The sequence below is a fragment of the Vulpes lagopus genome, chromosome 3, assembly GCF_018345385.1.
Source record: "Vulpes lagopus strain Blue_001 chromosome 3, ASM1834538v1, whole genome shotgun sequence".
NCBI lineage: Eukaryota > Metazoa > Chordata > Mammalia > Carnivora > Canidae > Vulpes > Vulpes lagopus.
The window spans coordinates 69,331,650-69,356,242 of NC_054826.1; the positions used below are offsets into that span (position 1 = coordinate 69,331,650).

The window sequence follows — 24,593 nt, forward strand, 5'->3', positions numbered from 1 at the left end:
GCCTATGTCTCTGCCTCTCTCTGTGTGTGTCTCTCATGAATAAATAAATATAATCTTAAAAAAAAAAGAAATGGAGAAATGGCTAATTTGGGGAGTACATAAAAATGGACAGACTTTGTCAACCCATAAAATGAATGTTTCAAGGGTGCCTGGGTGGCTCAGTTGGTTTAAGTGTCTACCCTTGGCTCAGATCATGATCATCAAGTGTCTACCCTTGGCTCAGATCATCAAGACCTGTGTCGGGCTCTCTGCTTAGCAGGGGTCTGCTTCTCCTTCTCCCTCTGTTGCTCCTCCCTGCTTGTGCTTTCTCTCTCGCTCTCAAGTTAAATGAAATCTTAAAAAAAAAAAAAAAAGAATGGTTCAAATGCATTATTTACATAAACTCAAACTACAGATCCCAGACAGCATTGCAACAGGTAGGCACGTGGCCTGTTCTTTTCTCTTCTGCAAACAGCCAATGAAGGGTAGAGTTTACAGAGGTCTAGGATGACATATGGTGTATTGACTGTGGCCAGCCTTAAATCTAGTTACTGCTGTTTGGAACGTGCTGCTGAGAACCAGATTTAAAAAGGCTTTTCTGATTAATTCACAGCTTATTCTGTCTCTTATTTCAGAGGGAAGAGAAGCTGATTTAGTAACCGAAATGGATGCAATTCTGAATTACAGGTCAGAAGACACTGAAGATTACTACATGCTATTAGGATGTGATGAACTGTCTTCGGTAAGACAGTGGATAATGCTGTTCTTTTTCAAGTTTTTATTTAAGGTTGTAACTCTGTACTTTTAGTCACATTGCCTAAAAACCTAACCTTATTTTAAAGCACATTTGGCTTAGAGACAGTTAAGGGTTTAAAGCTTGGGTCTTTATTTGGATAGTGTCCTTTTGTGATTTTATAGATGTTTCTGATTGAATATGTGTATTCTGGCACATGGCCATAGACTTATTTCAAATATACTAAAAAATATGTATTTGAAATTTTATTGTAATGTTGTTGGCAGTATTTCACAGAATACATAAGCTATAGCTTTGTTATGGTAATTTATACCAAAATTGAGATGAAATATAATTTTCTTTTTTTTTGAAATATAATTTTCTAGTAATTAGTGTTTTTAAAATGTTTAATTAAAATATGTATTTTTATATGAGCAGTTAAATTATGTAAATCAAGAAACATCCTTTTATGTTAACATTTTAAAATCATGTGAGAGAAGTTACTTAAAAGGGTGATTTCTGAAACACAATGTGTGAAAATGCTGTAGTTGTTCACTTGATCTACATTGAAATAATGTCTTTAAAGGGTCACATAGACAATGATGAAGGTTGCTAAAGTTTTTTAAATTATGGAAAACTCCTATAATTCTATTTCCCAAGGGTAACACTATTAATATTTTGTTTATTAATTAATGTTTTGTTTATTAATCTTCAGTGTTTTTCCTATATATATATATATATATATTTTTTTTTAAGACATGTTTGGGAAGATAACATATGTTACTTGTTGATTCTGGCTTTTTATCCACTAACATTATAACATTATAACATTTATAATATTCTAACATTATAACATTTCCATGTTATTAAACACTCTTCATAAATATTTTAATGCTAAACATTTCACTTTATTGTTGTATTACAATTGATTATCCCCTTATTGTTAAATATTTCATTTATTCCTAGTTTTTCAATGTTTTAAATACTATTGAGATGAGTAAGGAGTACATTTCAATTATTAGATATATCTTATAATTATTAAAATGTTTTATTTTATTACTAAAATATAGCTATTAATATTAAAATATTTTAAAGCAAAATACTTTTCTATTTATCTTTGTTTCATAAGGCTAGAGTTTAGTAACAAAATGTGCTTAATTTTGTTTGGAAAATAGAATGTGACGTTGGATGTAAAGGATTAAAATCTCTATCTTCGGGATCCCTGGGTGGCGCAGCGGTTTGGCGCCTGCCTTTGGCCCAGGGCGCGATCCTGGAGACCCGGGATCGAATCCCACGTCGGGCTCCCTGCATGGAGCCTGCTTCTCCCTCTGCCTATGTCTCTGCCTCTCTCTCTCTCTCTCTGTGACTATCATAAATAAAAAATTAAAAAAAAAATAAAATCTCTATCTTCATCACACTGAGGGAGTTATCTTAAGTATCTTTTTTTTTTTTAAAAGATTTTATTTATTCATGAGAGACACACAGAGAGGGGCAGAGACACAGGCAGAGGGAGAAGCAGGCTCCATGCAAGGAGCCCAAAGTGGGACTCGATCCCGGGTCTCTAGGATCACACCCTGGGCTGCAGGTGGCACCAAACCGCTGTGCCACTGGGGCTGCCCTATATTAAGTATCTTGTAGTTAAATACACACACACACACACACACACACACAGCCCAGGTTATAATACTCTTTTAGTTGCATATTTCTTCTTTAGGATAATATGTTATTCTTGTTTACTTTGGTGGTGATTTACTTATAGCAATAGAGAACATTTATTACAATTTTTACCATCTGTGTTATGAATTATACTATTGCCAAATAATTTTTGAAGGAGATTTTTAAAATCAAAGAAACATAATTTACCTTGATAAGCTTCACAATTTGGATTAAAAAACATTGTCATGCTGAGTTATAAAATAAGGGTCATTATATCCCCATAATAAATCTCTAGACCCTTTTAGTCAGTCTTTTATAGTTATATTATTGTTTACTCAGTCTACAAAGAAGGAGGATTAGTTTTGAATAGACTAAAAAAAATCCTATTGTTTATGAATAATGTTTATAACAGTCTCTTTCATTATAGCCAGCAATTTAGTTACCAATTATGTCATACTTCCATGTATGTACTGTGGCATATATTAAAAGGAGAATGAAAGCATTGTCTTGCTATTCCTTCTTTCCTGATTCTGTCAATGACATAGCATGTTTAGGATTACAATCAGTTATTTAAAATGATCTGTCACAATTTTGTCAATTCCTTTTATATGTATCTTTCCCCTTTTTTCATTTATATCTTTCCCATTGGGGGTGCCTGGGTGACTCAGTCAGCTAAGTGTCTGCCATCAGCTCAGGTCATGAACCCAGCGTCCTGGGATTGAACCCTGCAGTTGAGTTCCCTGAGCAAGGAGCCTGCTGCTCCCTCTCCCTCTGACTGCTGCTCTCCCTTCTTGTGCTCTCTCTCTGTCGAATAAATAAATAAAATCTTAAAAATTTTTTTTATTTGTAAGTAATCTCTACACCCGGTGTGGGGCTTGAACTCACAACCCCCCAAATTAAGAGTCACATGCTCTACTGACTAAGTCAGGCCAGCCCCCCTAAAATATTTTAATTCCATTTTTTGAATATTTAGTGTGACATTTCCTTTACTTGATTTGTATTGGATGGTTTCTTTTACTTCAAATATTCCTTGATTTGATGCTTTAAAAAGTTGACCAGAACTATTCATACTCAAAAGCAATTTAGCAGTTATAGTTTCAAAGCAACTTAATATTTTGATTCTATTTATAACAACTGTGTTGACACACACACACATATAATACTTTTGCTTTAGTATATAGTTCTTTTTTCTGATTTTTTTAAAAAAAGATTTTATTTATTTGAGAAAGCAATAGAGGGAGAGAGAGAGAGAGAATAAGCACGAGTGGGAGAGAGGCAGAGGAAGAAGCAGACTTCCAGCCAAATGGGGAGCCAGACCCGGGACTTCACCCCAGGACTCTGGTATCATGACCTGAGCTGAAGGCAGACTCTTAACCGACTGAGCCACCCAGGTTCCTCTAGTATATAGTTCTTACAATTACAAGCTTCTGTTGAAAATTGAAGAAATGACATATATAAATCCCATGAGGATTTCCACACTGTTGAGTAGAAAACAACATACCCTCATTTCAAAAACATTTACTGGAGAAGGTTGATTTCAAGTTAGTCAGCTTTTTTTGCCTTGAACTAGATTTTACACAAAAGACACATGTTATGAAATCTAAAGTTTTTACTAATGCATACACCACACACCAGTGGTGTAAAGCATCTTCTCTGGTTTATTATTTTTTTATTATTTTTATTTATTTATGATAGTCACACACAGAGAGAGAGAGAGAGAGAGAGAGAGAGAGAGAGGCAGAGACACAGGCAGAGGGAGAAGCAGGCTTCATGCACTGGGAGCCTGACGTGGGATTCGATCCCGGGTCTCCAGGATCGCGCCCTGGGCCAAAGGCAGGCGCCAAACCGCTGCACCACCCAGGGATCCCTCTTCTCTGGTTTATATCTTACTTGATTTTTTGATATTTGGTCACCATTTCAGTAGCAATGATAAGGCATCTTGGTTTCAAGATTTCACAGACTTGAAAATTGAGCATAAACTTGATAATGGAGATACCTATTTTTTGTTTCTAGTTCTCTTTCTTATTGACTTCAGACCACCTGGGTTTATTTTTTTTTTAGACCACCTGGGTTTTTTTTAAATTTTTATTTATGATAGGCACACAGTGAGAGAGAGAGAGAGGCAGAGACATAGGCAGAGGGAGAAGCAGGCTCCATGCACCGGGAGCCCGATGTGGGATTCGATCCCGAGTCTCCAGGATCGCGCCCTGGGCCAAAGGCAGGCGCCAAACCGCTGCGCCACCCAGGGATCCCAACCACCTGGGTTTAAATCTTACTGTTTACTAGTTATGTAACCTTGGGAAAATGGTTTAACTTTTCTATGCCTTTGTTTCCTAATCTGCAAATGGGGGTAATAATAGTACCCATCTCATAGAGTTGTTATGGGGATTAAATGATATATGATAAATAACATGCTTATAACAGTGCCTGGGACATAGTAAGTTGTGTATGTGGGCGATTTTGGCCTCACAGTAATTGTAGACTTGGAACCTTGTAAATTTGGACTATTCTATGATTGACATTTCAATGAATATTTTCTGTTAATTTTTTTTTTTTGCAATAAGCTTGATGCCCAACCTAGGGCTTGAATTTATGACCTCAAGCTCAAGAATCGTATGCTCTACCAATTGAGCCAGTCAGGTTTCTCCAAATGACTTTAAAAAATTTTTATTTATTTATTTATTTATTTATTTATTTATTTATTTATTTATTTATTTATTATTTTTAAAGATTTTATTTATTCATGAGGGATACACACACACACACACACACACACAGAGGTGCAGAGACACAGGCAGAGGGTGAAGCAGGGTCCATGCAGGGAGCCCAACGTGGGACTTGATCCCAGGCCTCCAGGATCATGTCCTGGGCTAAAGGCAGCGCTAAACTGCTGAGCCACCCAGACTGCACATGACTTTTTTTTAAAAAAGATTTTATTTATTGGGATGCCTGGGTGGCTCAGCGGTTAAGCATCTACTTTGGTTCAGGTCGTGATCCTGGGGTCCTGGGATTAAGTCCTGCATCAGGCTCCCTTTGGGCAGCCTGCTTCTCCCTCTGCCTATGTCTCTGCCTCTCTGTCTCTCATGAATAAATGAATAAAATCTTTAAAAAAATTAATAAAGATTTTTTTCTATTTGACAGAGAGAGAGAGACCACAAGCAGGGGAGTGGCAGGCAGAGAAGAGAGAGAAACAGAGTCTCCGCTGGGCAGGGAGCCCAACACAGGGGGATCCCAGGACCCCAATATCACAATCTGAGCCCAAGACAGACGTTTAACTGACTGGGCCACTCAGGGACCTCCCCATTAAATGATTTTTAATTGACTTTAAAAAATATTTAATTTATTTATTTGGGAAATATAGCATAAGCAGGGGGTAGAGGGAGAAGCAGGCTTGGGAGGGCTCGATCTCAGGACCCTGGGGTAATGACCTGAGCTGGAGGCAGAGGCTTAACTGACTGAGCCACCACGGTGTCCCTTTAATAGACTTTTTAAGAGCAGTTTTAGATTCATAGCAAAATTGCGCAAAAGTCATAGAGCTTTTCCCTATACTTCTCCCCTCCACTCATGCATAGCCTCGCTGTTATCAACATCTCTACTAGAGTGGTTCACTTGTTACAACTGAAGAACCTACACCGACATATTACTGTCATGCAAAGTCCATAGTTTGCATTATGGTTCACTCTTGGGGTTGTACATTCTATATGTTTGGACAAGTGTATAATGACATTTATCATACATAATAGTTTCACTACTCTAAAAATCCTCTGTGCTCCATCTATTTGAGTAATTTTTGATTTATAGAAAAGTTGCAAAAATATTACAGAGTTTCTATATACACTGCATCCAGCTTCCCTTAATATTAACATTATATTTACAGTTATCATGCACAGTAAAAGAATACAAATTAGAAAATTAGCTTTGGCACAATAGTATTTTTTTTTTTTTTTGGCACAATAGTATTAACCATGGGCTAGCAAGCTTTTTTTTTTTTTTGTAAAGGACCAGATAGAGTCAGGACTAGGGTGAGGCATGCAAGGCACTTAGGACACAAAATTTAAGGAGGCACTAACTCTTAGGGTTGTGCAAGTGCAGAAACCTAAGAAAGAGAGAGTACCTCTTTAAATCTAGGTGTTCTGCTTGTCTCACCTCAGTACTAGTTCTGAGATAGCAAACATCTTATGTTATGTTTGTTATGTTATATTTGTTTTTTTTTATTTTATTTTATTTTATTTATTTTATTTTATTTATTTTATTTATTTTAATTTTTTATTTATTTATGATAGTCACAGAGAGAGACAGAGAGAGAGAGGCAGAGACACAGGCAGAGAGAGAAGCAGGCTCCATGCACTGGGAGCCCGACGTGGGATTCGATCCCGGGTCTCCAGGATTGCGCCCTGGGCCAAAGGCAGGCGCCAAACCGCTGTGCCACCAGGGATCCCTTTTATGTTATATTTGTTATTTATTTTTTTTTAAAGTAGGCTCTATGCCCAGCCTGGAGCCCAGTATAGGACTTGAACTCATGATTCCAAGATCAAGAAGACCTGAGCAGAGGATCCCTGGGTGGCTGGGATCCTGGAGTCCTGGGATCGAGTCCCACACCAGGCTCCCTGTGTGGAGCCTGCTTCTCCCTCTGCCTGTGTCTCTGCCTCTCTCTCTGTGTCTCTCATGAACAAATAAATAAAATCTTAAAAAAAAAAGACCTGAGCAGAGATTAAGGGTCTGATACCTAAGTTACTGAGCCACCCAGGCACCCTCACTTTTTTTGAGCTAGGGGACATTTTAGACTTTGCAGGACTTATGGTCTCTATCACAGCCACTCAGTTCTGCTAGTAGTGCAAGAAAGTAGCCATAGATAATATGTTAAATGAATGATGATGACTGTTTTCCAATAAAACTTTATTTAAAACAACAGGGACAGCCCAGCTTTGGCCTTCAGGCCAGAGTTAGTCAACCTCTGATCTAAAGGATAGGTCTCATTCTAATTTCATCAGTTTCTCTACTACTGTCCGTTTTCTCTTCCAAGATCCAAGTTAGAATCCTTTCTTACACTTAGTTGTCTCGTTTCCTTGATTTTTCTCCACAGTGACAATTTCACACACCTTCCTTGTCTTTCATGATCTGGACACTTTGAAAAGTAATGAACAGTTATTTTTTAGAAAGTCCCTCAGTTTGGTTTGTCTCAGGTTTTCTCCTGATTAGACTGAAGATATGTGTTTTTGGAAAGAAGACTGCCGAAGTGATATTATACCTTTGTCAGTGTATCACATCTGGGCTACATGATGTTGATATGTCTTACTGACCCGAACACATAGTCAAGGTGGTGTCTGTCATGTTTCTTCTGCTTTGTTTTGCCCTGTAGAGTTGTTAGTTTCCCTTTTGTCATGAACAAATATTGTTGGTGGACATTTTTTGAGACTGTAGTGTCTCCACAGACTTTCACCAGCTGATTTTAGTTAGCATCCTTTGGCATATCTTGCCTGTAACAATTACTACTATGGTGTTTGCCTAATGGTGACTTCCTATTTTCCTCATTCATTTTACAGTTATTATTCAGAATTCTTCTGTAAAGAAAAGTTATTTTTCTCCCACATTTATTTATTAAACTATTTTTTTGTCACCAAAGATTAAAATTATTGTATTTTATGGATTGTAACACAATACTGCCATTATATATTTTGTGGCTCAAGTTGGTTCTCTAGCTCATGTTTTAATTATCATTTGATTAGAATGATGTAGGATCATCTTATGGAGTTTATTTCAGAGATATTGCTAATATTGGGGGTTTTATGGGAAAAATCCAATTTCATGCTAAGTTAATTGAAATGATGGATACTTATTAACTCACTTATTAAAATGAATCTTCTCTTTTCTACAGCATATCAGTTTCCATCACTAGAATCAGTTCATTATTTTGATGAATAAATCATAATTTTCAGAAAGGTCCTATTATGCTATAATCATGTTATTTAAAGAGTATCTGTCAGCCAATAATCAAGTATTTATTCAACACTTGGCACAGGGCCAGTACTGGAAGTAATGGGAGTAAAACAAAACAAAACAAAAAGGTGAGAAATAGTGTGTAAGAAACTTGGCATCCAGCTGAGGAGCCAAAGCTAATAATAAAGGAAATAATTTGAGAAAAAATAAGTATGGTGCTATGAGATACTATTTATAAGCGCAACAGGAATTAAAGGAAGAATATCTGAAAAGATTTCAGAGAAGAGATGAGGCTTGAAGTGATATTACTGGGTCAAAATTTAGACACATGGAGGGAGAGACCAGGCATTTGTGTGGCCAGGGAAAGTTGGAAAGGATCCATCTAAGTGGAAATCAGATTAGTGGTTATTCTGTAGTAGAGTATTTCCTAACATAGATCAAAATATTGTGCTAATAGACTATGGAAAAGGTAAGTTTTTAAGTTTTCAAGTTTAATTTCTAAAACTAATATATTTTCAATAAGAAATGTGGAATATGAAGAGAAAACAGAGAAAACAGAGAAAAATGTTAACCTAAATGCTTAAAATCTGAGAGTATGACATATCTATGTCTGCACATATGCTGTATTGATGTGTTTTCTAATCTGTACAATGGGAATAATAGCAGTGTCCACCTCAGAGTTGTTGTGGGAATTAAATGAGATGCTATATGCACAGTGCTTAGGACAGTGCCTGGCATATAGTAAGCCTCAATAAATCTTAGCTATTTATTATTATTGTTATTATATAGATATATATTACATAATCCCTTTTAAAGTAAAATTTATCATTTAATGCTTTGTAGTTTACATTTCCTCCTAGAAATATGTTACATAATGTTTCTTAGATTGTTAAAAGTCTTCTACAAGATGATTTTTTAATGACTGCAAGATATCTTAGTCTATAGCAATATTTCAATTAACTTAAGTCTTATTACTGGGCACATAAGTTTTTGTTTAAAATTTATAACATTTGGAACCCCTGGGTGGCTCAGCGGTTGAGCGGCTGCCTTTGGCTCAGGGCGTGATCCAAATTCAGGGATCGAGGGCAGTCCCAGTGGCGCAGCGGTTTAGTGCTGCCTGCAGCCCAGGGCGTGATCCTGGAGATCCGGGATTGAATCCCACATCAGGCTCTCTGCATGGAGCTTGTTTCTCCCTCTGCCTGTGTGTGTCTGCGCCTCTCTCTCTCTGTGTCTCTATGAATAAATAAATAAAAATCTTAAAAAAATTTAAAAAAAAAATCAGGGATCGAGTCCCACGTCAGGCTCCCTGCATGAAGCCTGGTTCTCCCTCTGCCTATATCTCTGCCTCTCTCTGTGTCTCTCATGAATAAATAAATAAAATCTAAAAGAAAAATTAGAACATTTTATTCACTGAACCTTCTTATAACTAAATAATTTTCCCACCTCTGTCTTCTTAGACAAATTCCTAGAATTGGAATTGCTGTATTGAAGAGTATATGTATTGATATATATCTAATTCTATCATATACACACATATTTCCAGGAAATTTGCATTTTCACTGGGAGAATATAGAAATGTTCATTTCTTTGCACTTTCAATGACACTGGTCATTATCATGACTTGGATGTTTTGATTTATTTGATTATGAGTAAAGTTGAACATTTGTTTGTATGTTTACTGGCCAGCATAATAGGCAGTTTTCCAGACCATTGGACATTGGATCAAGAAGGCAGGATTCAGTGGACCTTGTCATGGCGAGCCTCATTTGTCCATGGGCTGCAGTTGGCACAGGCACATGGGGTGGATGCCAGGAGATAAATAGAACATTCACAAGACAAACTAACCCACTTTACTAGTTGGTTTATCCAGAACCAGCCCTATATAGAAGACTCATGATAAATTTTGTGATACTAAAACTATAAAGAGTAATGAAAGACAGTTATGGAATATTTTTAATTTTTTAAAATATAAAATTAGCAAAGTAAGGACAAACATTATATAGTCTCATTCATTTGGGGAATATAAAAATTAGTGAAAAGGAATAAAGGGAAAGGAGAGAAAATGAGTGAACATATCAGTGAGGGTGACAAAACATGAGAGACACCTAACTCTGGGAAATGAACAAGGGGTAGTGGGAGGGGAAGTGGGTGGGGGGTTGGAGTGACTGGGTGATGGGCACTGAGGGGGGCACACGTGTTCTGTCTCCCTTTCTGATATTTCCTACCCATTTCTTCTCCCTTCCCTTCTATTCCCTTTCACTATTATTTATATTCCCCAAATGAATGAGAAAATATAATGTTTGTCCTTCTCCAATTGACTTATTTCACTCAGCATAATACCTTCCAGTTCCATCCATGTTGAAGCAAATGGTGGGTATTTGTCATTTCTAATGGCTGAGTAATAAAAATTTATTTATTTATTTTTTTAAAGGATTAGCTTTAATTTTTTTTTTAATTTTTTATTTATTTATGATAGTCACACAGAGAGAGAGAGAGGCAGAGACACAGGCAGAGGGAGAAGCAGGCTCCATGCACCGGGAGCCCGACGTGGGATTCGATCCGGGGTCTCCAGGATCGCGCCCTGGGCCAAAGGCAGGCCCGAAACCGCTGCGCCACCCAGGGATCCCGTAATAAAAATTTAAACTCGATCCTGGGACTCCAGGGTCATGCCTTGAGCTGAAGGCAGTTGATCAACTGCTGAGCTACCCAGGCATCCCTTAATTACAGTTTTTTTTTTTAAAAGATTTTTTTTTAATTTACTTATTCATGAGAAACACAGAGAGAGAGGCAGAGACACAGGCAGAGGGAGAAGCAGGCTCCATGCAGGGAGCCTGATGTGGGACTCAATCCCAGATCTCCAGGATACACCCTAGGCGGTTGTGCAAGTGCAGAAACCTAAGAAAGAGAGAGTACCTCTTTAAATCTAGGTGTTCTGCTTGTCTCACCTCAGTACTAGTTCTGAGATAGCAAACATCTTATGTTATGTTTGTTATGTTATATTTGTTATTTATTTTTTTTTTTTTTTTTGGCACAATAGTATTAACCATGGGCTAGCAAGCTTTTTTTTTTTTTTGGCACAATAGTATTTTTTTTTTTTTTTGGCACAATAGTATTAACCATGGGCTAGCAAGCTTTTTTTTTTTTTTGGCACAATAGTATTAACCATGGGCTAGCAAGCTTTTTTTTTTTTTTGGCACAATAGTATTAACCATGGGCTAGCAAGCTTTTTTTTTTTTTTGGCACAATAGTATTAACCATGGGCTAGCAAGCTTTTTTTTTTTTTTGGCACAATAGTATTAACCATGGGCTAGCAAGCTTTTTTTTTTTTTTGGCACAATAGTATTAACCATGGGCTAGCAAGCTTTTTTTTTTTTTTGGCACAATAGTATTAACCATGGGCTAGCAAGCTTTTTTTTTTTTTTTAAAGATTTTTTTTTTAATTTACTTATTCATGAGAGACACAGAGAGAGAGAGGCAGAGACACAGGCAGAGAGAGAAGCAGGCTCCATGCACTGGGAGCCCGACGTGGGATTCGATCCGGGTCTCCAGGATCGCGCCCTGGGCCAAAGGCAGGCGCCAAACCGCTGTGCCACCAGGGATCCCTTTTATGTTATATTTGTTTTTTTTTTTTTTGGCACAATAGTATTTTTTTTTTTTTTTTTGGCACAATAGTATTAACCATGGGCTAGCAAGCTTTTTTTTTTTTTTGGCACAATAGTATTAACCATGGGCTAGCAAGCTTTTTTTTTTTTTTGGCACAATAGTATTAACCATGGGCTAGCAAGCTTTTTTTTTTTTTTGTAAAGGACCAGATAGAGTCAGGACTAGGGTGAGGCATGCAAGGCACTTAGGACACAAAATTTAAGGAGGCACTAACTCTTAGGGTTGTGCAAGTGCAGAAACCTAAGAAAGAGAGAGTACCTCTTTAAATCTAGGTGTTCTGCTTGTCTCACCTCAGTACTAGTTCTGAGATAGCAAACATCTTATGTTATGTTTGTTATGTTATATTTGTTATTTATTTTTTTTTTTTTTGGCACAATAGTATTAACCATGGGCTAGCAAGCTTTTTTTTTTTTTTGTAAAGGACCAGATAGAGTCAGGACTAGGGTGAGGCATGCAAGGCACTTAGGACACAAAATTTAAGGAGGCACTAACTCTTAGGGTTGTGCAAGTGCAGAAACCTAAGAAAGAGAGAGTACCTCTTTAAATCTAGGTGTTCTGCTTGTCTCACCTCAGTACTAGTTCTGAGATAGCAAACATCTTATGTTATGTTTGTTATGTTATATTTGTTATTTATTTTTTTTTTTTTTGGCACAATAGTATTAACCATGGGCTAGCAAGCTTTTTTTTTTTTTTGGCACAATAGTATTAACCATGGGCTAGCAAGCTTTTTTTTTTTTTTGGCACAATAGTATTTTTTTTTTTTTTGGCACAATAGTATTAACCATGGGCTAGCAAGCTTTTTTTTTTTTTTGGCACAATAGTATTAACCATGGGCTAGCAAGCTTTTTTTTTTTTTTGGCACAATAGTATTTTTTTTTTTTTTTTTTTTTTGTAAAGGACCAGATAGAGTCAGGACTAGGGTGAGGCATGCAAGGCACTTAGGACACAAAATTTAAGGAGGCACTAACTCTTAGGGTTGTGCAAGTGCAGAAACCTAAGAAAGAGAGAGTACCTCTTTAAATCTAGGTGTTCTGCTTGTCTCACCTCAGTACTAGTTCTGAGATAGCAAACATCTTATGTTATGTTTGTTATGTTATATTTGTTTTTTTTTTTTTTGGCACAATAGTATTAACCATGGGCTAGCAAGCTTTTTTTTTTTTTTGGCACAATAGTATTAACCATGGGCTAGCAAGCTTTTTTTTTTTTTTGGCACAAACTTATTCTTTCATTCAATACCAAAGAATGTTTTTGCACTATTGGGTGGCAGGAGGGGAGGGACCTTATAGGGTCTTTTTTCCAATAGCATTTAGCATCCATTTTTCTTTTGCCCTAACATGCTACTTCCTGGTTTAAAATTTATCCATTTTATGCTTTAATTCACCAGCTCTTGATGTTAACATATCTTAAGTATGTTTGTAACCAAGTGATTGTCTTAATGAGAACTTTGTTGTATTTTCTTCATTCTTGGGGAACTGAATATGTCTATATGTAATCTGAAAACATATACATACTTTTGTTTTTTTCTTTATCATAATTTAAGTTCCATTATCATAAATTTTGACATCAAAGGTTTGCCTGGGTTGCTCAGTTGGTTAAGCAGCTGCCTTCGACTCAGGTCATGATCCTAGGGTCCTGAGATTGAGCCCCCCTGCTAAGCAGGGAGCCTATTTCTCCCTCTCCCCCCATGCTCATGCTCTCTTTCTCTCTCTCTCTCTCTCTTGCTATCTATCTCTCTCTGTCTGTCAACTAAGTAAATACAATCTGCAAAGGAAAACATGAATTTTGACATAAAGCCTTTTGTGTATCTTGGCTTGAATTAATACGAATCAGCCTGTCTCCCTCCTGCTCCTCTTCTATTTCTCTCTTTCCTTTTAGAGCCAAACTTCCTGAAAAAGAAGTTCACTGTTGATATCTCTATTTTCCTTTACCAATTTTCAATTTATCCCAGTCTGACTTCCTCCTCACCTTTCTTGGAAGTGGCTCTAATAGTCACTGAGGACTTCCTGGCTGCCAAATCCAACAGTTACTTTTTAGTTTTTATCTTCCCTGTGTTTGCATCAGAAATTGGCACTGTTGATCATGCCTCTTTGAATCACCCTTTTCTCTTAGATACCAACATACATGCTCATACTTTTCCTCCAAACTCTTGGGCTGCTCTTTGTTGTGACTCCTTCTCAATTCTGCCCTAAGTTTCCCTCCTAAATTCTTTTGGACTTACTCCCCACTTTCTCTCTGGAGTCTTGTCCAAATCTGTGGTTTCAATCAGTGGATATTTGTTAATGGCTCCCAAATCTGTCATTAACTTGGTTCTCATTCCTATCTTCAGATTCTAGTTTTGACTGCTTCTTAGACATCTCCATTTGGAGATGTTCCAAAGTCGCCCTGTCAGAAATTGAACTCATTGTTTTCCTCTCACTCTAAAATCTTGCTTATTTTTCTGTTTCCCCATCTTTTATTTATTTATTTATTTATTTATTATTATTATTTATTTATTTATTATTTTTATTTTTTTTCCTGTTAATGGCACCAGTATCCATTCAGTTGTTCAAGCAGAAACCTATCTCCTTTCTCTCCCCTATGTCTATATCCGGTAAATTACTAAATCCTGGTGATTTTCCTTCCACATTTCTCTCCTGGAGGTCCTCTTCCCTCCATCTTCACAGTCCCAAGAGTAGTGAGTTTATCATTTCATGCCTGGATCTCTACATCACTCCTCTAATAGCTTCACAGTACAGGTAGTGGATTTCTTTTTAATCATGGAAAAAATGAAATATTTAATAGGTACAAAAAGGCATAAGAATACTACAGCAAATGCCCATATATGTACACCTAGCTTAAAGCTTTACTCATGCAGGGGCACCTGGGTGGCTCAGTTGGTTAAGCCTCTGACTCTTGGTTTTGGCTCAGATTGGGGGGGGGAGTTGAGCCTCACATTGGGCTCTGTGCTGAGCATGGAACTTGCTTAGGATTCTCTCTCTCCTTCTCCCTCTGCCCCTCTCCACTTGCACATGCATGCTGTCTGTCTCTCTAAACAAACAAACAAACAAACAAACAAACAAACACACAAACAAGAACTTTATGAATGCAGTTGAAGTCTTTTGTGTATTTCTACCCTGATTTTATCCTCAGGGTGGGTAATACTATCTTAAATTAGATGATTGTATTTACTATATGTGCATACTATAGGTTTGTGTGTTGATGTATATGTATATGACTTTTCTATAAGGAAAATATGATTAAGACCCATCTTTTTTTTTTTTAAGATTTTATTTATTTATGCATGAGAGACAGAGAGAGAGGCAGAGAACACAGGCAGAGGGAGAAGCAGGCTCCACGCAGGGAGCCTGACATGGGACTTGATCCTGGGTCTCCAGGATTCCACCCTGGGCCGAAGGTGGTGCTAAACCACTGAGCCACCAGGGCTGCCCTGATTAAGACCTGTCTTAATCCACATTGCACAAATGATAAGATCCAAACTCCTCTTCACTAGAAAAGTCATCTGTAGCATTAAAGCTCTTTATTAATTTTCTCTGGAAATCATTTATCCCTTTGATTTGTATAACCAGGTCATTTTCTAATATATGGAGTCATTTTTTGTTAGACTTAACTATTACTTTTGCTCATTTGATTTTTACTCTTTTTATTAAGGCATAGTTTGTTTAAGGCAACGTGAACAGACCGTAAATATACACTTGATACATTTTTGTCTATATAACCAGTTTAACCACTGCTCAGAGGAATATGTGGAATATTTCTGGCACCCCAGAGGTCCCTTTTCACATCCTCTTCAAAGTCAGCATCCTTTCCATTTTTGGATCTCTATTATCATTGATTAGTTTTGTGTGGCTTTGACTTTCACACAAATGGAATACAGTATATACTCCTTTGGGTGTGACTTCTTTTGCTTTACATTATGTCTGTGATATTTGCCCATTTTGTACATGTAGTAATAGTTCCTTCTTTGTCATTGCTGGGCCTATAGATACAAGCCCCTTCATGTGCTCTCTACCTCTCCCCATCTCTCCTTTTCCACCACTATGCCCACAACCCCATGTTTCTGCCACACAGCCTTGGCTCTGTTTTCTACTCTTCAGAACTTTTATTCTTTAGAGACAGAGAGAGAGTGAGCACATCTGTTGAGGGGCTTAGGGGGTGAGGGGAGGGGCAGAAGAAGAGAGAATCTTAAGCAGGCTGCACCCCTAGCACAGAGCCTGATGCAGGGCTTGATCCCATGACCCTGGGAGATCAAGATCTGACCCAAAGTCCAGAGATGGACACTTAACCAACTGAGCCACCCAGGTGCCCTGCACTTCAGACCTTTATGCCTGCTGCTTCCTCTGTCTGGCTCCCTCTGAGGCTTGCACACCTCGCTGCTTTGCTTTGATTGTTTAGGTTATGCTCCTGTGTCAGGTTTCAGCTTAGCCATCACTTCCTTTGGGAAATCGTGTGGCCCAGCTACCCAGAGCACCCTATACGACAGGCAGCAAACTGTGTATCATGCCATCTCCTTATTGCGTATTTGCTTGTTAGTCATAATGAAAACTCAGTAAGACAGGCTTCCTGCTATCTTGTTCACAGTAATATGCCCGACACCTCATAGAGCACCTACTACCATGGAGGACACTTACTTTGTGCACATCATTTATTGAATGACTTAATGAATGAGTTCCTGAACATTTATTTAGGAAACATATTAATTACCTCTTTGAACTAGAGTTACTATTAAGGTAGACATCCTGGAGCACCTGGTGGCTCAGTTGGTTGAGCAGCCAGCTCTTCATTTTGGCTCAGGTCATGTTCTTGGAGTTCTGGGATTAAGTCTGCATGGGGCTCCGAGCTCAGTGGGGAGTCTGCCTGAGGAATTTCTCTCTCCTTTCTCAGCCTCTCCTCCTCCAGCTTGCACTCTTTCTCAGATAAATAAATCTTAAAAAAAAGATAGATGCCCTAACATAAAAGTATAGAAATTTGATAAACACTTAAAAACAACCACTACCCCAGGTTATTCTTTAACTGGATTCTTTTCCAGGAAAAGCATGTCTGTGAGTTGTTTCTCTGTCCTTGACAAACAGTTTCTATTTGGGATACACAATGAATCACTGGGCAATCATTGCCATTTCTGGTTGTCATAGTGATGGGAGTTTTCATGTATGGGCTACCTCATGGCTTCTTGTTCAGAAAAACACTGAACTGTAAATATTGTTTAAAATGATAGGTACACAGACATCAATATCCTCCCCTGTCAGGCTTGCAGTTGATAGAGGATTCAACCTGTGGGTAGAAATTATTTTCTTTTTTTTTTTTTTTTAATTTTTATTTATTTATGATAGTCACAGAGAGAGAGAGAGAGAGAGAGGCAGAGATACAGGCAGAGGGAGAAGCAGGCTCCATGCACCGGGAGCCTGACGTGGGATTCGATCCCGGGTCTCCAGGATCGCGCCCTGGGCCAAAGGCAGGCACCAAACCGCTGCGCCACCCAGGGATCCCTAGAAATTATTTTCAAATCTGTTTAAGCACCCATTTACTCAATTTGAATTAATATGACTTTCTGAAAATTTAAGTGGTTTTTTATAACACTTGAAGAAGGATTAAGGGTACTGATAACAATATTTTAAAATATTAAATGGAGTACCTGGGTGGCTTAGTTAGTTAAATGTGTGACTTTGGTTTCAGCTCAGGTTATGATCTCAGGGTTGTGAGATCAAGCCCTGCCTCGAGCTCTGCGCTCAGCAGGGAGTCTTCTTGAGATTGTCTACCTCTCCCTCTCCCTCTGTCCCAATCCTGCTCCTGTGTGTGTGTTCTCTCTCCTCAGATAAAATATATACATCTTTTTTTTAAAAAATATTTTATTTATTTATTCATGAGAGAGAGAGAGAGGCAGAGACATGGACAGAGGGAGAAGCGGGTTCCATGCAGGAAGCCTGATGTGGGACTCAGTCCTGGGACCCCAGGATCATGACCTGAGCTGAAGGCAGACCATCAACTGCTGAGCCACTCAGCCATCTCAAATATATACATCTTTTAAAAAATAAATAAAATATTAAAAATTCACCCAGATGCTGAATTTTATTTTTTATTATTTTATTTTATTTTTTTAAAAGATTTATTTATTTATGAGAGAGAGAGAGAGAGAGAGAGAGAGAGAGAGAGAGAGGCAGAGACACAGGAGGAGGGAGAAGCAGGCTCCATGCTGGAAGCCCGACGCAGGACTCGGTCCCGGGACTCCAGGATCGCGCCCTGGGCCAAAGGCAGGCGGTAAACCGCTGAGCCACCCAGGGATCCCTTATTTTATTTTTTTAACTCATGAGAGATACAGAGAAAGAGAGGCAGAGACATAGGCAGAGGGAGAAGCAGGGTCCCTGTAAGGAGCCTGATGTGGGACTCGATCTCTGGCCGCAAGATCATGCCCTGAGCTGAAGGCAGATGCTCAACCACTGAGCCACCCAGGTGTCCCCAGATACTGAATTTTAGTTTGGCAGAAATCCAGAATATGTTGGGTAGATTTTGAAACATATTTCATCGAAGTGAAAGCTTATAGAGCAACTGCTTGTAGGAGAAATTAAACTTGTATATATACCTTTTTGGTCCATTAAGTGTAGTCTCAGTCATTTCCAATGAAATTACTAATTTGTTAGCATGATGGAGTGGTAGATATGGAACACAGTCTTGTCTGTCTGGATTGCTTCTAGCTCCAATTGATGAGCTAATTGACCTTGGGCAATCTCTTTGAGCCTCAGCATTCTCATAGGAAAAGTGGTAGACTAGTAGTATATTGCTTCATGCATCTGATGTGAAGACTAAATGAGGTATCTTGCATGCAAGAATAGCTCAATGAATGTTGGCAATTATGAATCAGTGGACTTTCTTTTCTTATTTTTACGCAGCATTCCAAGATAACATTTTTTTTTCTTAGAGAAAAAAATCGTATGTGCATCTATGCACAAAAGTGGGATGGGTGGGCAGGGGGTGCTGGCAGTCTCCACACCCATTATGGAGCTCAGTAGGGCTCAATCTCATGAACCTGAGATCATGACCTGAGGCAAAATCAAGAGTTGGAGGCTTAAAACGACAGACACCCAGGCCCCCACAACAGAAAAATTTAATAAAATGGGATAATTCTCTTTTTTGTAAGTAAACATTACCTCTTTCTCCTTTTCATTTATTTTTAAATTCTAAATTCTAGGATTTTAGACTTTTAGAAATCTCTTCTTCTCTTCAGGTGTCAGTGATGTAGGCAGGACTACTTTCTATGCTATAGAAATTATGTCACTGAGTTAAAAGCTCCTGCTTGGGGATCCCTGGGTGGCTCAATGGTTTGGCACCTGCCTTTGGCCCAGGGTGCAGTCCTGGAGTCCCGGGGTCGAGTCCTGTGTCGGGCTCCCGGCATGGAGCCTGCTTCTTCCCTTGCCTGTGTCTCTGCCTTTCTCTCTGTCTCTCTCTATGTCTATCATGAATAAATAAATAAATGAATCTTTAAAAAAAAAAAAAAAAGCTCTTGCTCATGCCAGTCCTGTGTGTACACATGATGGTAACTGTTTCAGGCCAATGCTTTAGTAACTTCTCTCCAACCTGGAAGAAAGGGATTTCAGACTAAAATAAGGATCTGTGAGATGGTATTTTTTGTTATTTATTTGTAGGCTTCAAAGACATGTGGATAGTTGAAGGAGAGCTCCTTGTCCTTGCTAACTGATACCTTTCCATGTCTCTATGCTTTCCCACTTTAAAAACTATTGCTTTTTTCCCCTTTGAATAAAAATAGCATACAGTAATAAATAATCTTGAAAGTGAAAGTCTGTTCTTATCATTCCCTGCCAGAGAACCACTATTAACAGTGGTATATTTTCCTCCAGGTTTTTTTCTTTTTTTTTCCTTTTTTTTTTTTCCTCCAGGTTTTTTTCAAAGCATTTTTCTGACATCATATTTTTATTAATATTTTTCAAGTAATTGTAAGAGGCCTACATTTAAGGTACGACTATAATAATACAAATTCTATTGTGAAATACGATGTTTAAAGAACCTCTGTATTTTCAGAGTAGACCTAGGAGTTAAAAAGGAATGTCTCTCAGAGGTCCTAGCATCATTTGCTCATACAAGCTTGTAAATGAGATCTCTCTTCCCAGAACTGGTAAATGTTTATCTTGTGTGACTCATTTTGTTAGCTGATATATTAAAGGACAAATATGAACACAATCTCATTTTTATTAAAGGTGGTAGAAAGGATGGAACAAGGAAAGGCCACTGATCAAGAAAGATAAAGTATTTTAGCTTTCTGCTTATCAATTGTTGTTAAGGGATTGATATCAGAATAATCCCAAGCAGGCTTCTTTCATTCTGGAGACTCTGGAAAACAGGCTAGGAATAATGTGCAAAGAAAAAGTGACTCATAGATAAATATGTAAATCTTTATAAATGCTGCTGTAATAGTAACTGGCGTGTGCATCCATGGTGATAATTTAATGAGCTTTTTATTCCTGTTGGAAAAAGTGACATCTTATTTGTACAGTGGGATATTTAATTGTTGTCAGCAGTAGGAAGGGTTAGTCACTGGAGTGAGCTGCTATGGCAAGATGCTGCTTATTAGTTTGTTTAGTTTCTTATAGCTTTCAGTAGCTCCATCTTTAAAGTCTTCCCTTTAACCCACTAATCACTACCACCTCCAGTGGTCATATTAAATAGTTAATGGCGGGGCAGCCCTGGTGGCTCAGCGGTTTAGCACCGCCTTCAGCCCAGGGCCTGATCCTGGAGACTCGGGATCTAGTCCCACGTTGGGCTCCCTGCGCAGAGCCTGCTTCTCCCTCTGCTTGTCTCTCTGCGCCTCTCCTCTCTCTCTCTCTCTCTCTCTGTGTCTCTCATGAATGGATGAATAAAATCTTTTTTTTCAAAAAATAGTTAATGGCCTATCAGATACTGTGCTGTCCAGCTTTGAAGCAGGGTCTTGGAGAAACCCTGCTGTGGCAAGGAGTATCTCTGGTTGCTGGGGAAACAGTTAAAATGGTGGTGTTCGGAGGACTGGGGTTCAGGAATAGCAATTCTTTACCACCTGGGGTACAGAAGTACTTCAGTATTTTCAATACTGTCAGTACCGACTGTACATTTGCTACAACAATGGTTTGAGAGACTCTTGACTACTTCTAAGGGTTCTTTTTTTTTTTTTTTAAGATTTTATTTATTTGTTTATTTATTTTGAGAGAGAATGAGAGAGACAGAGAGAGAGAGGGAGAGAGAGAGAATGCACGAGTGCATGCAAGCAGGGTGAAGGGCAAACGGAGAGGGAGAGAGAGAGAACCTCAAGCAGACTCACACTGACCATGGAGCAGGGTGCAGGGCTAAACCCCACGACCTTGGGATCATGACCCTGAGCTGGAAACAAGATTCAGGTGCTTAAGCAACTGAGCCACCCAGGCGTCCTTCACCATGAGGTATTTTTGAACACTATCAGGGCAATTTAAGTTAGTTTTCCCACTGATGGTATTAAAATATTCCTAATTCACAAAATATTTAAATGATGTGTGTCATTTCTTTGGTGATTGGCACTCAAGGGAGTAGCACTGTATAGAAAGATAAAGATATATTCACATTCAAAATAGGAAGCATTCACTCATTGATTCATTGAACAAAGACTTTTTTGAGCACCTGCCATACTGTTTCTGTGCAAAGGATACAACAGAGAACAAAACAGATAAAGCCTCTGTTTTCACAGAGTTTGTATTCTGGTTGAGGAGACAGATCATAAAAAAATTCCACAATGGCTGAGGGCAAGTATTATAAAGAAAAATAATGCAAGTCAAGGGAGATAAAGGCATGGGGCTGGTAGGCAGTCATTTTATATAGCATAGTCAGGGAAGACCCCCTCTACAAGACAGCATTTGAGATGACATTTGAAGGAAGTCAGCTATATGAATGCCTGAGTTTAAAAGTATTCTTTATAGAAAGGACAGTAAGTGTCAAGGTCCTAGGGCTGGAGTGTGCTTGGTGTACTCAAGATGTATCAGGGGAGATCCTATAGCTGTAGCAAAAGGAGATGGGGAAAGTAGAAGAAAATGAGGTCAGAGAAGGAAGAGAAGGTAGAGGGTGGCAGAGCATGTCAGAACTATTAGCCATGCCACTGATGGTAGAGATTTTCACTTTTACTCTAAGAGAAGTGGGAAGTCATTAAAAGTCATTTTGAGCAGAGGAGCAATGTTGTTTTTTAAAAGATCTCTCTGACTGCTGTGTAGTAAGCAGACTGAGGCAAAGTCAGGGAGATCAGTTGAGAACCTAGTATAATACTCCAACCAAGAGAAGATGGTGGTTTGAACGAGAATGATGGTAGTGGAAGTGGCCATAACGGGTCAGATCTTAGATATATTTTAAAAGTAGAGCCAATAGAGTTTGCTAAGGGATTAGAAGTGAGATGTGAGAGTAAAAGTCAAGGATGACTCCAAGAAAACTACTGAAATATTTTCTGACTTCCCAAACAGAACTAGTCTTGCCTCGATATCACCTTGTAATTGAAATGATTTGTTTATATGTCTGCTTCCTTACTAGACTCTGAGGTTCTCAAGGGCAAAAATTGGATGTTATTGGTGAATGGTTACATTTTATTAGCCCTGGAGGTGGAGGAGAAAGTGGGGGTTGGAAGGTAACATCCATTGCAGGAAAATGGAAGGAGGAGAAAGGCAGTCAAGTGGAGAGAACCAGCCGGGGAACCTGGCAGGCTTGGTTTGATTTGTGGCTCCATCCCTTGAAATTTTGAGACTTTGGGAAAGTTACATCAACTTCTTCAGTCTTGGATTCTGTAAGATGGGAATAATAATAATAATAATAATAATAATAATAATATCCACCTTATACGATTATTATGAAAAAGAAAGAAACCCTGTACTCATTAGCAATTATTTCCCATTTCCCCCTGCCCAACCCCTGGTAACCATAATCTGCTTACTCTCTACAGATTCATCTATTTTTAAAAAAGATTTATTTATTTATTTTAGAGAAGGAGGAGGGGCAGAGGGAGAGGGAGACAAAGAGAATCTCAAGCAGACTCCCTACTGATCATGGAGCCTGACTGGGGGGCCTGATCCCACAACCCTGAGATCATGACCTGAGCTGAAATTAAGAGTTGGATGGATAACCAGCTGAGCCACCCAGGTGCCCCTCATTTATTCTGCATATTTTATATCAATGGAATCATACAATATGTGGCCATTTGTGAGTGCTGTCTTTCATTTATTAGAGTGTTTTCAAGGCTCATCCATTTTGTTGGATATATCAGTACTTCATTTATTTTGTAGCTGAATGATAATTTCATTATATCTGTGTACCACATTTGTTTATCCAACTAGCAATTGATGGAAATTTGAGTTGTTTTGACTTCATGGCTAGTATAAATAATATTACTATGGCCATTCACATATAGGTTTTTGTGTGGACATATGTTTTCAATTCTCCTGAGTATATATTTAGGGTTGGAATTCTTTTTTTTTTTAAAGACTTTATTTATTTATTCATGAGAGACACAGAGAGAGAGGGGCAGAGACACAGGCAGAGGGAGAAGCAGGCTCCATGCAGAGAGCCTGATGCAGGACCCAACCCCGGGACTCCAGGATTATGACCTGAGCTGAAGGAGGCGCTAAACCGCTGAGCCACCCAGGCGTCCCAAGGTTGGAATTCTTGGGTCATGTGTCAACTCCATGTTTAATATTTTGAAGAACTGCTAAACTTTTTCAAAGCAGTACACTGTTTTACAATCCTATCTGCAATGCACAAGGCTTCAAATTTCACCATATCCTCATCAACACTTGTTATTATCTACCTTTTTATTTTAGCCATTCTAGTGATTATGAAATGGATGTATCTCACTGTGGTTTTGATATGTATTTTCCCAATGACTAGTGATGAACATTTTCTCGTGTGCTTAGTGCCCATTTGTTTATCTTCTTTGGAGAAATGTCTATCCAAATCCTTTACTAACTTTTATTTTTAAAAAGATTTTATTTATTTATTCATGAGTGTCAGAGAGAGAGAGAGAGGGAGAGAGAGGCAGAGACACAGGCAGAGGGAGAAGCAGGCTCCATGCAGGGAGCCCGATGTGGGACTCAATCCCGGGACTCCAGGACCATACCTCAGTCCAAAGGCAGGCACTGAACTGCTGAGTCACCCAGGGATCCCCCTTTACTAACTTTTAAATTGGGCTATTAGCCTTCTTATTGAATTATAAGAGTTCTTTATAATTTTAGATAGAAATCCCTCATCACATCTATCATTTGCAAATATTTTCTTCCATTCCATAGCTTTTCTTTTTACTTTCTTGATGATGTTCTTTGAAGTACAAAATGTTCGGTTTTGATGAAGTACAATTTTCTGGGTTTTTTTTCTTTTGTCGTTTGTGCTCTTGCTTTTGGTGTCATATATAAAGAGCTATTGCCAAATCCAAGGTCATAAACATTTATTCCTATATATTTTCTCTGAGTTTTATAGTTTTAGCTTGTACATTTAGATCTGTGATCCATTTTATCACTTCTCAGCATTTTGGTTAAGATCAAGTGCAGATCTGTGATCTATTTTGAGTTAATATTTGTATATGGTATGAGGTAGGGATCCAACTTCATTTTTAAAAAAGTAGGTTCTATACCTTATGTGGAACCCA

At 38.3% G+C, this 24,593-nt stretch overlaps 1 protein-coding gene across 1 annotated transcript in view; it reads left to right on the plus strand.

Annotated features, from left to right (window-relative positions):
- Nucleotides 1-472: 472 nt before the first annotated feature.
- Nucleotides 473-24,593, plus strand: part of DNAJC12 (DnaJ heat shock protein family (Hsp40) member C12) — a 43,849-nt gene continuing 19,728 nt past the window's right edge. The window contains exons 1-4 of the mRNA XM_041746885.1: nucleotides 473-753; nucleotides 2,861-2,900; nucleotides 17,001-17,003; nucleotides 20,750-20,768. Of these exons, the coding sequence (XP_041602819.1) occupies nucleotides 644-753; nucleotides 2,861-2,900; nucleotides 17,001-17,003; nucleotides 20,750-20,768 (172 nt within the window). The 5' untranslated portion in view covers nucleotides 473-643. The remainder of the gene's footprint in view (nucleotides 754-2,860; nucleotides 2,901-17,000; nucleotides 17,004-20,749; nucleotides 20,769-24,593) is intronic.